Genomic DNA, 14898 nt, shown 5'->3' on the forward strand with positions numbered 1-14898 from the left:
AAGCATAAGGGCCTAAGTTCGAATCCCCAGGACGCACATAAACCTGGGCATGGTAGCATATATCTGTAACCCCAGTGCTCCTGTATCCAGCAAGATGGGGGAGAGAATGAAGAAGGCTTGGAAATCCAATACCAACTAGGCTGGTGCTGAGTAGCAGTGAACTGCAAGAGACCTGGCCTCAAACAAAGTTAAAGGTGATGACTCACACTCGAGTTGTCCTTTGACCACACATATACACACACACACACACACACATGTGCATGAATACACACACACACACATGCACATGCACAAATACACACACATGGATGTACGTACACACACATACACACATATATGTGCATGAAAACACACACATGCACAAATACACACATATAAACACATACACACATACACATACAACATACATGCATGAATACACACACATGGATGTACACATACACACATGCATGCACATACATATGCATATACATGTGCATGGACACATATATGTGCATGAATACATACAGATGCACACACACAACAGGGAGGAGGGGGAACAATCAAATAAATAACATTTTTTGTTTATGCCTTAACTAGTAGGTAATCTTTATAAGGACAGAGACAAGAGCTTCTTGTTACCTGATTGTCCTCTGTTCACAGTAATTCACATGTTAAGAATATTCTTTTTTAATAAAGATTCTCATGTATGCAGCCCAAGTCAGACTCAAAATTGCTGCATGACCACAGATAGCCTTAGACTTCTGATCCTCCCGGATCACCTCCTCACCGCTGGGCTTGTAGAAGGGCCTACCATGCCTACCTTCCAAGCAAGTACTCAGGACAGCGCCCAGAACTTTCTTGAATGAGTAAATATTGGATAGAAAACTATAACACATAAAGGCCTCTATCTGTTTTCATTGTAGATAAAAGTCCCACTCTCAAAAACATCTGAGTAAGGCAGGACAGGTTATACATTCTGCAAGACCTGTTACAAAGTAAAACTTCAGGCTTCCCTGTTCAAAAGCTATTGAGGATTTCTAGATAGCAAGAGCGGAACAGTTGAATAGCTGAAGAGTCAGGCTCAGAAAGAAGCCAGGGCCTCTGAGCAAGGCCACCCACACCTTCCAACCACCCTGACATTGAACCGCACAGACAGGCAACCTCTTTTACAGACACAGACCCAAAGAAAACTAGGACTATGACCATGTCCTCCAAGCCACCAGTAGCTTCTGCCCTGCAGTCACATGTACTGACATGGTAATCATTCCCCACGCATGATGCAACCCCTGACCCTGACCCGTGAGTGTCGGACCTGTGAAAATGTACGTGAAGACTGATTTCATTTTCTTTTTCCAAAGCTGAGGAAAGCTTGCTTAGCGCCTGCTTTGAAAACTGAATAACATAGCATCAGCCACTCATTTCCTTTCTGTTAAGCCTGCAAGTGGCCATAGCATTGAGCCCAAAGAACCAAAGGCAAGAACTGCCTAGATACTAGCTTCTAAGGAATACAGTAGTCCTCCCTGAACCCCAAGGGCTCCAAGGTTGGTACCTAAGCTATCACTAACATCATGGTTTGTCTCAGTGGCTCTGCCTGTCCCTTGCTATCTGTGTTGTCTGTGTTTTGTGTGTCTGGACATAACAAAACTGGAGACCCTACTTCAATATATAAAGTAAACAGAGATCTGGGCCTATAGCCCAGTTTCAGAGCCCCAAGAAGCATGCTAGACGCCCTGGGTTCAACCCCCAGCACCACCAAGACATAAATAAACCAACTATACATAGGGTCAGCTTCCAACAAATGTATACATTAGAGTAAACATTGCCAGTCTCCTTTGTTGTTGTTGTTGTTTTGTTGTTGTTGTTTTTGGTTTGATTTGGGTTTTTTGTTGTTGTTGTTTTTCGAGACAGGGTTTCTCTGTATAGCCCTGGATGTCCTGGAACTCACTTTGTAGACCAGGCTGGCTTCGAACTCAGAAATCCGCCTACCTCTGCCTCCCGAGTAGTGGAATTAAATGCATGTACCACCATGCCAGGCGGTAGAGTAAACATCACCAGTCTCCTTAAACGTCACTGTGGAATGAACTTTCCAAATTCTTTCAAGGTTTTTGGTGTTGTTTTTGATTTTCATTTTTTTGTTTGTTTTTAGAGTTTGTTGTTGTTGTTTTTGAGAAAGGGTCTTTCCACGTAACCCTGGCTAGACTGGAACCAGCTATGTAGACCAGGCTGGCCTCAAACTCACAGAGACCTGGCTACTCCGACTCCCCTAGTCCTGGGATCAAAGGTGAGAGCCACCGTGTTCAGCCAAGCTTTTCTGAAACATGTTGACATCATTTTCATCTGGAGTCCTTCTACAGTAGTCCTCCCCCTGACTCATCCGGTCAGCCTTTAGAATAGCATACCACGTATCTGGAAACTCCTTAGAAAACAGCAGATAGCATTACAGCATTGTCGGCTGGATGCTTTGAAGTAGCGCTTTCTATCTGAAGTCGTAATGGTCAAAACGCCTTTTCCTGACGATGCATCTGGAGATTAAAAGCCAGAAGCCAGCTGTTCGTTCTAGAGTGTATCACAAATGTAACTAACTTCGACATGGGTTTTCTTTGCCAAATCATATTTTTATGAACCATCGGTGGGGTTTTTTTCCCAGTCCCTTTTTGACGCATATTACTCTTGAAAGTAATGTGAGTTGTAAGTGTGATTATAATGAGTTTGGTTATACGATGCTCCTCTCCTTTCAAAGAGAACATGATTCCCTGTAGGGAAATTCAGGGAATTATTCACCCCCGTCATCTCTGCTATTCTGAGCTGTTAAATGCCTGCTTTGTCTCCCTGGGCTTGCCTTTCTCTGCTCCAGGATGCCATTCCCTGCTCTTCCCATTCAATATCGGGTGCTTGAGTGATGTTTTCTTTTCTCTCTCTCCTCTTCGACTTCAGGATTAAGTTACAGTCCGAATGGTTCCTTTGAGACGTCTCTTTATTCCCCTCTCCACGTCCTGATCAATTCATGAGTAGTTTTCAATTGCTGTGCCCTTTCACTGCCTGTTGCTAATATTTCACATATATATCTCAGTGTAAGGACTACTAATGGGGGCTCACTTAAAATGACAGCAAATCCTATTGCAATGTGTAGATTGGATTGAGGTCTACTGAGTCATTGATAGGAAAGGTCACTGGGTACATGTAAATCGCCCATGCCCTGTGGCAGCTGATGCTTCACTACAGACTATTTAAAGCAGCCCTCTTAAATGCAAAAAAAAAAAAACCCACAAGATCTAAAACATACTAAGGATGGTGCATTAAATAGTGACTTTCTTTGAGTTCATCTGTAGCTAAATTTGGCAGCTAACCAATCACTGCCACAGCCTCAGGTATAAAAACAGAGGTACCTGAAGAACAAATACCTTGCTTGTAGCCTTGGTTAATTTGTTGTTAACTTTCAGAATCCAACAGCCTAACTGGAGTCTCTGGGCTTCTAACTACCACTCTCTCCTGCCTCTGCACATGACTTGTAATAGTATTCAAAAGGAAAAGGCTGAAATAAATAACCCACGTTGGGGTTTCCTATTACTGGAGCTTTCTCTGGGCTTTGAGCAACCCAAGCTGTCATCCTCCTTATAGGACTAGATGCCTGACTCAACTGCTCCGATCTACCTTGTTCAATCCAGTTGTTGAAGCTGCAGCAGTTTCTGATGTCTGTGATCCTCTCCAGCCTCCTCCACCTCTCTGTGGTTAGAACATTATCTGTGAAGTGAGCAGATAAAAACAGTTATCAAAGGGGGCCTGACCCATGGAAGCCATAGAAAGGAGTAGGCTTAATAAATACTAGTATTTTAGCTATGCCCTTTATAATTTTTATTGTATGTGTTTCTGCATATGTGATACATGTGGGCACATACGTGTTTTAATGTTTCTATATAATGGGAACCAGAGGATAACCATTAGAAGTTAGCTCTCCCCTTCCACCGTGGGTTCTGGCAATCACTCAGGTCATTAGGCTTGCCAGTGAGTACCTTCACTGGCTTCTGTTGGCACTGGTCATATAATTTCATAATAAAATCTCTTGATTATAATTGCAGTCCCTCTAAGTTTATCTCTGATGAAGAGGTCAATCAAAAAAGAAGTAAAAGCAGAGAGGCAACTGGGGCGTGAGAACGGAGTCAGGGGGAACAACACCGAGTTCTGTTTCTTTTTCTCCATTTGGACTCCATCCATTCAACAGATTTCTTTCATTTGAAGGGCAGCTAAAATGCGAACAATTAAGTTATTGACTAAAATAATCTTTCTAAGGGAGTGGTTAATTACAGTGTTTTCTAACATCCTCCTGCCTTCATGGTGGTGTTGAATCATCAGAGGGAGAGGCCATCACTGGTGGACTTGAGTTCCTCTAGCTAGGCTCTCTCTGATGCACTTAGAAATGGAGCTTGGGTTCGCCCTAGCTCTGATCTGACCAGCCCCTTCACTCTGTTCTTTGAGTTTCAGCTTTACTGTCTACAAAGCAGGAATAACAACTCCCATGTGGGGAATAGTCAGGGTAAAACTCTCCATACACCTAATAGATTATTTGTGTTGTTAATTCTCTCTTCCATAAATCCCTAACTCTGTCTTGCATAAAGGCAAAGCACAGGAGAGGAGGGAATAATATCCTCCATGATGCCTGTGTGTAACGTGTATAATGTATGTGATCTCAAGCGAAATATGTCCCTGTATATAGATAAATAACATTGCTCATTTTTGAAGCTAGTAATATGCTCCAGTCTCTCAAGCAAATACACTTGGCGAGTGGACAGTTACTGGCTCAAGAGAGTGTAACGTTGCGTGCTAAATTTAGGTTCATCCTAGACTACCAAGTGATTCCATACCGCAGGAGGCCAAGTTTCTTTAAGTCTGAGCTCAGTCTATTTCCAAACTCCAACATGGGGAGGAGGGAAGTTCCAGCAGCTCACCCAGGAGTCATTGTCCAGGATCTGACATTTTGTTGCTCGACGTCACACACTCACTTCTGAGCTGCTAGCACAGACAGCCAGTATAAAGCTCTATGCCTATGTCGTTCCTTCTGTGTCTCAGTTCATGTGGGGTTAACTGAAAGCAAGGCTTAAATCCTGATGCTGCACAAAAGACTGCTTTCTCTGAGAAAAGGTAGAGGTTTTCTGTAAAGAAGATTCTGGGCCCTGTGAAGTTGTGTGGTATCCTGGCAGCCAACAGCAGAAACAGACCAGTGTGTTTCTTCCATTTGCCTCACACAACCCTTTCTGCATCCCGCACTTCAAGTGCATGCCCAAGCTCCTGAGGTCAAAATCCTGGGAATGAGATAAACTGAGACCACCATTTTCTGTGGCTCCTCCTGTGGCCCTGACTTCTATCCTGCTGTTTCTGGTCCTTCAACCAGTTCTTCATTCACCCTGGGGACTCTTGTCGAAAGCCTACAAATATCACAAAACCATTATTATATATACTAAGCCTTGGTGCTATATGTACTGTTATTTTATTTTGTTTTATTTCAGTGTGTAATGATTTATAGAATAATGATGCTTAATGTAATACTCCATTCCTTGCCTGTCATATACACTGATAATAATATCTTTTATCTACTCCCACCACATTACAACTTAAAATAATGGCTATTTTACAGTTAGGACAAGTCTGGGTTTTAGGGGTTTATTTGTTTGTTTGTTTGTTTGTTTGTTTGTTTTACTTACAGATATGAAAGTGAACATGTGGTATTTCTATGTCTTAGGGTTTTACTGCTGTGAACAGACACCATGACCAAGGCAACTCTTATAAGGATAACTTTTATTTGGAGCTGGCTTACAGGTTCAAAGGTTCAGTCCATTCTCATCAAGGCAGGAACATGGCAGCATCCAGGCAGGCATGGTGCAGGCAGAGCTGATAGTTTTGCATCTTCATCTGAAGGCAGCTAGTGGAAGACTGACTTCCAAGCAGCTAGGATGAGGGTCTTATAGTCCACACCCACAATGACACAACTACTCCAACAAGGCCACACCTCTTAATAGTGCCACTCCCTGGGCCAAGCATATTCAAATCATGACACTACACCTACTTATTTCAAATAACATGTTTTCTAGTTCCATCTATTTTGGTTTCAAGAAGCAGGTCTTTATTCTTCTTCATAGCTGAGTAACACTCTACTGTATTTGATAAACATGTTTTCTTTAGTCATTCACTCATTGAATGGCATGGAAATTGATTCCATGTCTTGATCACTTTAAACACTGCAATAAGTATCCAAGCACAATGGATCTTCCATATAGTGAATTTATCTTGTTCGTCCTTGTGTGTGTGTATGCGTGTTCGTGTGTGTGTGTGTGTGTGTGTGTGTATGTGTGTGTATACACCCAGCAATGGGATGTTCGGGTCATATGTTTGGTCAGTCTGTTCTCTCCATAGTGGTAGCAATTATATACATTTCCAACATCATTTCTTCGTCTCTATAGCTCACCAGTATTTTCTATTTTCTCATTTTCTATAATAGCCGTTCTGACTGGAGTGCTATGAGCTCACTAGGTTTGATTTGTGCTTCCAGGATGGGTAATGATGCTGATAATTTTTTTTCCCAGTTGGCCTTTTGTATTTCTTTTGAATTGTTTGCCCAGGCTAACTGGATGTTTATAGTTTTCACTGTTAATTTCTAGTTCCTCTTGTGCTCTAGATAGCAAGGCCCTGTCAGCTGAAGGGCTGGCGGGTATGTGCTCCGTTCCAAGGCTGGCCTTTCGTGTTGTGGATTGGCTGCTGTGCTCTGCTGAAGCTTTACAGTTTGAAGAGGCCCGAGGCTGGGTCTGCCTACTGTTGCTTTCGTTCCCTGTGCTTTGGGGTTATAGCCAGTGTGTCATCATCCACACCAAATTCCTGAAGTCTCTTCCCTGTATTTTCTTCTAGGAGCTTATGAACTTGGGCGTCTCACAGTTTAGGTCTTCAATGTATATCACAGTCTCTGTCAGCTCAACACCAGCTTAGACATAACCAGTGAGGGGTTGGGGAACTCTCAATTGAGGAACTGCCTCCATCAGATTAGCTTGTGGTCATATCTCCAGAGCTTTTCTTTACTACTGATTGAGGGGGTGTTAACAGGCTCAGGCTTCTGTGGGTGGAGCCATCTCTAGGCAGGCTGTACCTGGGATGTATAAGAAAGGTAGCAAGCCAGAGAGCACTGTTCTTCCATGGTCTCTGCTTCCGTTCCTGTCTGGGGTTCCTGTTTGAGCCCCTTTCTCATGATGGTAGACTCTAATCTGTAAGATGAAATAAATCCTTTCCTTTCATCATCACAGCAAAATAAATCCACCTAGGACAGTCTCTCTGGACTTGGTTCATCTCCAGGGTATGATACTGGAGTCAAGTTTCAATACTCCAAATACCCCGGTATTCCCAGTGGAAATATTAATAATGTTTGTTCATTTTGTGGACTGGCTATCTCAGAAAGAAATGACAGTTTCTTTTTCACAATCATGAATTTTCTTGTGAGCCTCATCTATGCTACAAATACCTGCTTGTCTCAAGAGTGTTGGCACACATACACACACACACACACACACACACACACACACACACACACACACACCAACAGTGCATTTTCCCTTCTGATATCCATTCTAAAATCATCCTTAACACCTGCTGCTCTTCTGAAACCAGACAAGCCAGAACACAAGAGGACAAAAAGAGGTGGGGCTGTCTTTTTTTTAACCTCCAGATTTTCTAGGAAAACACTCTTGGAAGATAAATTGCTTGCAAATAACTCTTTACTATAAAAGAAAAGATTTATTTTATTTTTAAATGTGCATATCTGTGTGTGTTTGTGCATGCATGTTCCCAGTGAGGCCAGCAATAGCAAATACCCTTGGAGCTGGAGTTAGCAGCTGGGAGCTGTCTACCAAGGGTTCCAGGAATCAAACTAGGAAGGCAGCAGTGCCCTTAACTTCTGATCCATCACTCCACATGTCTCTTCTTTTGCCTTCCATACGTACATCAAAAAGGACAGAAAACTTTACTATTTGTAAATTACATCAATTTTTATTATTATTTAGCAAACACTTCACAAACCAGGGAGAATGTACAGGAAAGCAAAGGAGACACTCTTGTAGAACCATAAGGAAAGATCTCTCTGGTGCGATCACAGGTGGGACTGACATCACATCTCACAGGCCTTACTTACCCTGGCCATGTTTGATTATGGAGCTGTTTTCGCATAAACCAACACCGAACTCATAACAGGCGCTGTTAGGGAGTAGAGGCCAGAAACCTTGCAAAGATGGCATCCCTATGTGCAGAGACTGTGTGTTCTAACGAGGAAAGAAACCAATTTAGCTGAAAGGAGGTTTCAAAAGCAAAATAGAAAGGCAGAAAGTGCAAGGCTGAACCAGCTTGCCATTGTGACCTCTGGTTCTGGTTCTTGGATATCTCCTTCCGTTTTCCCTGAGGTCTTACATTTTGTTATCTTAGCTTTTTCCTGTAAGCTGTTATCAAACCTATATGACTTGGGAATGGCTTACATCCTTAGTCATATTTTTTTAATCTAAAAATCGGGTAAATATCAAAATTATGTAAATCCTTTCTAGTAACCAAGTGGAAGATTATAATCAAGTAAGTAGCTGCATTTTATCGCTGAGTCCGGAAGGACACCCAGAAGGCCCCGCGGCTGGATGCCTTGCAGCCGCAGCTGCCTCGGGCCACTGCTTCTTCAGGGAACCCAAACCAGCACCCTAGAGCTGAATGAATCCAAGGACTGACTCCTCCTTTCACTTAGCAAGCACCTACTGTGTGCCATCAACACTGGGAGGATACACTAATAATGCAAAGCAAAGTCCAGGTTCTTTCGATGATTGTGCCATAGCAAGAAAAACAAGAAGAAGACACCTACTGCGTGCAGGCAGTACGAAGAGAGAATTATTTCAGAAGATAAAAAGGAATCAGTATACTATTTAGAGTGGTGGGAATCTGTTTTTAAAAATGTAGCACTCAAGCAATGAGTGGGCAGGGTGACATGGGAGCGAATCTAGAAGAAGAGTCATGCCATCGAATGTATAAAATTTGTAAAAAAAAAAAAAATGCAGCTGGAAGTTTGTGGAAAACACACATATTAACCACAGAGTAGGTGCTCTAAATTAGCTTAATAATTTGACTGTTGACAAAGCACTAGTCTTTTAGCTTATTTTTTTAGCGAACACTTTGGTATTGTTCAAATTTTCCCAAGAACTGAAGAGAAAGCTTGTAAGCCTCAATATACGTCTTGTTGAATGCTGCAGAGCCTTAATGTTACTCCTGGTGATATAAAATACTACCTGGCATCCCATTTCATCTTCTCATATAAGCTACATGCTATAGTGATTCCCCATTTTGCAGATCAGTAGACCAAGGCAAAGAGAAGCCAGGTATGTTGGCCAAGGTCATCAGCCACTGAGCAGCGACATAGGACCATGGACAACTCTGTCATAAATAGATCAAGTCATTCTTTGTTCCCTCCGAGGCCTTATTGGGGAGTTACTGAGCCGTATTCTTTTCTAAATGCAAAAGAAGTAAATAAGTCCCCTCGTTGAAATATCCTCTATCTACCTGTGGAGACAAGAGCAATGTATCCAACGCAAGCTGGCAAAGGCTCCCTGTGATATACCTGGTGAAGAAGTACAGTGGGATTTTTTTTCCTTTGTCTCTCCCATCCCCAAAGTGCTGCTGTCATTTAGAGCTGACAGCTTGAGGCGGGACAGTGCCATCTAACCTTCCACTCAAATGTTTTCTATCCCTCTTCATAGGAAAACCAGTCACAGGGCCCTGGGTGATTAGCCTAGAGAAGAGAAAACTCAGGGGGATTTTGTAACTGTCTACAAATATTTAAAGAACAAGTAATGTGGAAAGGAAATTAGATTTGTTCTATGGTTCCCCAAGGGTGGAAGGGGAGGGGCTATTTCCCCACAATGTAAGGAAGGACTTTCAAACAAAACAAGGAGAGACCTGATGCTCTTCAGAACGGAATGGGCTTTGGGGGATGTTCTGACACAGGAGACAGGCTGTTTTCAATCATATCTCATACGGGAGATCTGGGAAGGGTGACTTATTAATGTGGGGCTGTTGAAGCACCTCCCATGGCTGTGCATCCAGGAACTTCTGATCAATATAACTGTGTAGGACATTTCTGTCTTTAGAGAGCCAAGATCATTGACAGAGTCCCTGCCTGGCCTGTGTGAGGCTGTGTGGGTTCCAGCTCCGGTCACATCAAGCCTATGTTTTGAAGAAGAGTCTTAAAAGTTCAAAGAGCACATCTACAACTCTGCATGTAACTTCCGGTGCTTAATTGTTAATGAATTACCCTCTCACGCTGTGTTTCATTTCCTGTCGGCTCTTCCTAGGTCTCCAGCCATACACAAACTACAGCTTCACACTCGCGGTTTGTACATCTGTCGGATGCACTTCCAGTGAGCCCTCTGTAGGTCAGACTCTGCAGGCTGCCCCTCAAGGTAACAAGGACATATCTGGGGTTTGAAGAAAAAAGTTTGTATGTGCTGTTTTGGATAGCTTTATAAACTCTAGCATAGCAAACAAGGCAGAAGGGATAAAATTGGCACGACAAAATAAAATAGTATCCCGTGTCGCCTCCTCCTACAGGGTTAAGTAAGCCTTCTGCTGCCAGTCGTGATCAATGATTTGAAATTCTTTAAGTCATTGAAGTTTGATTTTTAAAAAAAAAATAAACAATATATACTTGCATATGAAGCTCCTTAAAAATTCAAGTATTAAATCATTTAATATCTAAGGAGTGCCAAGCCTACTGCTAAAGCTGACAAAAACAGTTGCTGCCTTCAAGAAATTACAACCAATAAGAAAGATAATTGCCAGGTGTATGTGCAAAGAATATAACCAGAGGAAGGGATTAAAACCTATCACAAGTGCAGACAGGCGATGGTGGAGCCCAAGGAAGAGGGATTTATGCACACACACAAGATGGGTGAGCTATGCCACCAGGCTGTTTGAGGGGCTCTACAGAGAGATTCTCCCCTCTTTAGAAGATAAATTAGAAATGTCTGTAAATTTAAAACCTTAATTCCTTAACACAGCAGTTACATTTTTATTATTTATGCCTGAAACTCTTCCACACGCGCAGAAGGGACCTGTGTCGGGATGCCCGCGGAAGCATCATTTTGCTTAATGTCAAAACGTGGAGAGTAACTTAAGTATTTCAGAAAGGAGAATTTCCAAATAAAACCACATCGTGGGAAGACAGTGATCCGTCCATAAAAAGATGCAGGAGGGTGCACACTTTATGTGTGAAGAGGCACACGGCAGACTCCACTCATTTCTAGTGATAAATATGCACGAAGGGAAAAAATCTGGAATGATCAACCCCGTGACGACACTGAGCTCCTGTGGGTAGGGACCTGCAGTGTGTGATGTCATTTACTTTATGGAAGAAAATCTGTTCATCGGCCTGCGGTAGGGATCTACTATTTGTCGGTCTTTCTTATTGGCCTACTTTACACAGAGAGAAGTGAAAGCAAACATAAGTCTCTAAAGAGGACCACGGTGTCCGTTGCCGTGTTAAAATCTCCAACCACTTGTTCATTACTTTTCTACTGAAAGAACTGTTGTACCTTGGAATATTAGGCCTAAACTTCCCACCAGTAAATGGGGAGTAGAATGGAAAATTCCACATACGGGGCATATGGCTCCTCTCTGGGAGTCCACTAATGATGATCTCTATATAAAGAATGCTTCATGTCAGAGAGCTTGGTGTTCCTCTGAAAGGAAGAAAGCAGCAGTGGATTTTTTGGAAAGGTAAACCATCAAATGGATACTCTGATGATGATGGGTAATCTCTAAAGAGGCCATCAACTGGTTTTGGCTAAAACTCAAGACTGAGAAAGGAAAGGGTCTCTGGTATTGGCTTATTCACCAAATCCATATTCTTAAGTTGTTGGGGGGAGATGGTTAATTAATTTATTTTTTTTCACTTCCCGTTCTTGAAAAGGTCTAGATTTCATGACTTAAAAAATATAAATGATGCAGGAAAGTGTGATGTAAGAAATGCCCTCGATTAAAGAAAAAAAGTTATATGCTGTTCTCTCACCACAAATAACTGCAAAGAAATAAGGTTTTCCTGTGGGAGCAGCATGACGTTAGATACTCTGGCTGTGTGTGTGCGTCACGGATAACCTGTGCATGGAATCAAAATGGTCCCCACCTTTAGCCTGAAGCTATAGAGGTGCCAGTCACTGACACCATTCGATACCAGTGTACTATTACAAAGTAGAGACAAATTTATCCTTATAAATTCCTAACCCAGGGGCCAGAGCGATGGCATGGTGCTTAAGAGCATTACTAGCCTTACAAAGGACCTCAGTTCGGTTCCCAGAACACATGCAAGGCTGCTCAAAGCACTTGTAACCCCAGTTCCAAGGGACCTGATGTCTTTAGCCTCCCAAGGCACATATATTTATGTGCCCATACCCACATGCACACATGTATGCATGATGAAAATTAATAAAAAAATAATAAACTTTTAAATTACTAAGCCAAGTACAGTTTATTTTGGAATGCCACACTGGCTGTAAAGTCAGACATAGTGTGAAGGTTTAAGATTTGAGCGTGCTGAGTGTATGTGGAGAAAATTAACAGAAGCCTGACCTGGCTCTTCTCATCTTTCTCATATTTACATCTAAACAGAAAGTGTTAACACAAAGTATGGCCTCAGGAAAAACTGGGCACACTCCTCTCCTACCTTATCCTCATAGAAAACTGAGTCTCTGTTATCAAGTAGTGAGAACAGTCTCGAACGGATTACTACCCTAGTTCTTACAGAGCAGCCGCCAGCCCAGGAAGATCAGCTCCTTTTAGAATGGAATCAGGCAACCGAAGCCCACAGCTTTCCTCTAGCATCAAGAAAGAAGGCAAGGTAGACCCAGCCTGCCTCTGGCTCATTCCAGATTCCTCCTTCCTCCCCTTGGTGCACTGACGCACCTCTGGATACTTCCTGTACTCAGTTCATATCGCTCTAGATCTTGGTTACCAGCTCTACCTCCTTATGAAGGCCAAGAGCAGTCAAGGCTAAGTAAGCTCTCATAGGGATTCACTCCCGGCAGAAGGTCTGGGCGTCCACTGTACTGTTAGTCCTTCCTTCCAGCTGCAACACTCAGTTCTCTCCCACCTGACCCCTTCCCTGCCTTTATTCCTGTTCTCGTACATACCACCACGCCCATCACATCAGCACCACCATGCCCATCACGTCAGCACCACCTCGCTGATCTTAAACCTCCATCTTCTTTATACATCATAGGTCATTCTTCATAAATCTGATTGTAAATCTTGAAGACATGTTCAGCTCTTCTTTTCCATTCTTTCTACCCCTGCCTTTGTTCACATCTTTCTAATTTCTCTAGCCTCTCCTAACTGGGTTTCTATCAATAGCTAGTTTTCAGTTTTCCCATATTCCCTGTTAATTCTTCCTCCATGGGCATTCCCACGTTAGTCAGCTCACTAAAATGTCATTTCCTTCCAGAGAAACAAATCCTTGTTGTCTTTGTGACAACAAAGGACGTCTCAAGTTTTACCTATGCTAATCTGCTGGTCTTGACCAAGCACCATGAAATGGGAGGTCACATCCTGATACCCACCTTCCTCATCACTTTCTCATTCCTACAAGACACAGACTTGACGTGTTGTTCCTGAGTCCTCCACCAGCTAACTTCTGTTCAACGTAGCTCTCATGGCTCCTCTTACAATGTCAACCACTAGGAGTACCTCCTTCCCAACTCTCCTGACCTCGCCCCTGTGCCACATCTCCTTCCCTGGGGGACTTCTCCTTAAGCTCCAGCTATTCTACATTACAGTATTTGTATTTACAAATCTGCATTTCCTATGAACAATCAAGTCCTGGAAGAATAAAGAGGTCTTCGTCCCCACATCCCTGACACATCGCCTGACACAGAAGGCAGTGCCAGGTCATGCAGAAGGCTGAATGAGTAAATTAGCCAATAGTTAAATAATCTGCAAGGCTGTGCATCCTTGACATGCCGAGCTCAGACAGATTTTAAGAAGCCAATCCACAGTAAACACTGGGGATCTTTAAGTTAACGGATATTTGCAGGAACATTAGAAGTGGGTAGTAGTACACAGAATTCAAGGTCAGTTTAAAACAAACCAAGTAGCTGTATTCATCCCGGATTGTTATTTGGGTCACAACAGCTACTAAAGTTTACTTTCTGATTCTGAGCCCAGTACTTCCCACCTGCTTAGCCCTATCTTGGCATCAGAGGTCAGTCCTCTTCCTTCTGTACATTCCTCCCTTGAATTGCCTCAGATCTGCCCTCTATTATACAGAACACAGATGTGTCCTCTATTATACAGAATACAGATTTGCCCTTTATTATACAGAATACAGATATACCTTCTACTATACAGAACACAGATATGCCCTCTATTATACAGAATACAGATATGCCCTCTATTATACAGAATACAGATATACCCTCTATTATACAGAATATAGATATACCTTCTACTATACAGAACACAGATATGCTCTCTATTATACAGAATACAGATATGCCCTCTATTATACAGAATACAGATATACCCTCTATTATACAGAATACAGATATGCCCTCTATTATACAGAATACAGATATGCCCTCTATTATACAGAATACTGATATGCCCTCTACTATACAGAAAACAGATGTGCCCTCTATTATACAGAATAGGATTGTTTTCGCATGCTGAGCTCCAGAGAGTGAGAGAAGGAACAAATTCATACCTGGAACTCATTCAGAAAGGTTCACCAAGCACAGGTCCTAACTCTGTAGCCTATTTCTTGAAACTGTGACGGTAACAGCAGCCCAAACCTAGTTGCTATCTGGACATTGAAACTACATCTTTCCACTGAAATCTGCGGACTTGGGGCTCTAACCAGCCTCCACA

General features: G+C 42.5%; 1 protein-coding gene across 1 annotated transcript in view; it reads left to right on the forward strand.

Moving 5' to 3' along the window:
* Ush2a (usherin) overlaps positions 1-14898 on the forward strand; it is a 680823-nt gene that overhangs the window by 551553 nt on the left and 114372 nt on the right. The window contains exon 55 of the mRNA XM_085835345.1: positions 10335-10442. Coding sequence (XP_085691471.1) covers positions 10335-10442 — 108 coding nt within the window. The remainder of the gene's footprint in view (positions 1-10334; positions 10443-14898) is intronic.

Source organism: Mus caroli, unplaced genomic scaffold (assembly GCF_978045245.1).
Source record: "Mus caroli unplaced genomic scaffold, Mus_caroli_1 scaffold_1, whole genome shotgun sequence".
In the NCBI taxonomy this organism is placed as follows: Eukaryota; Metazoa; Chordata; class Mammalia; order Rodentia; family Muridae; genus Mus; species Mus caroli.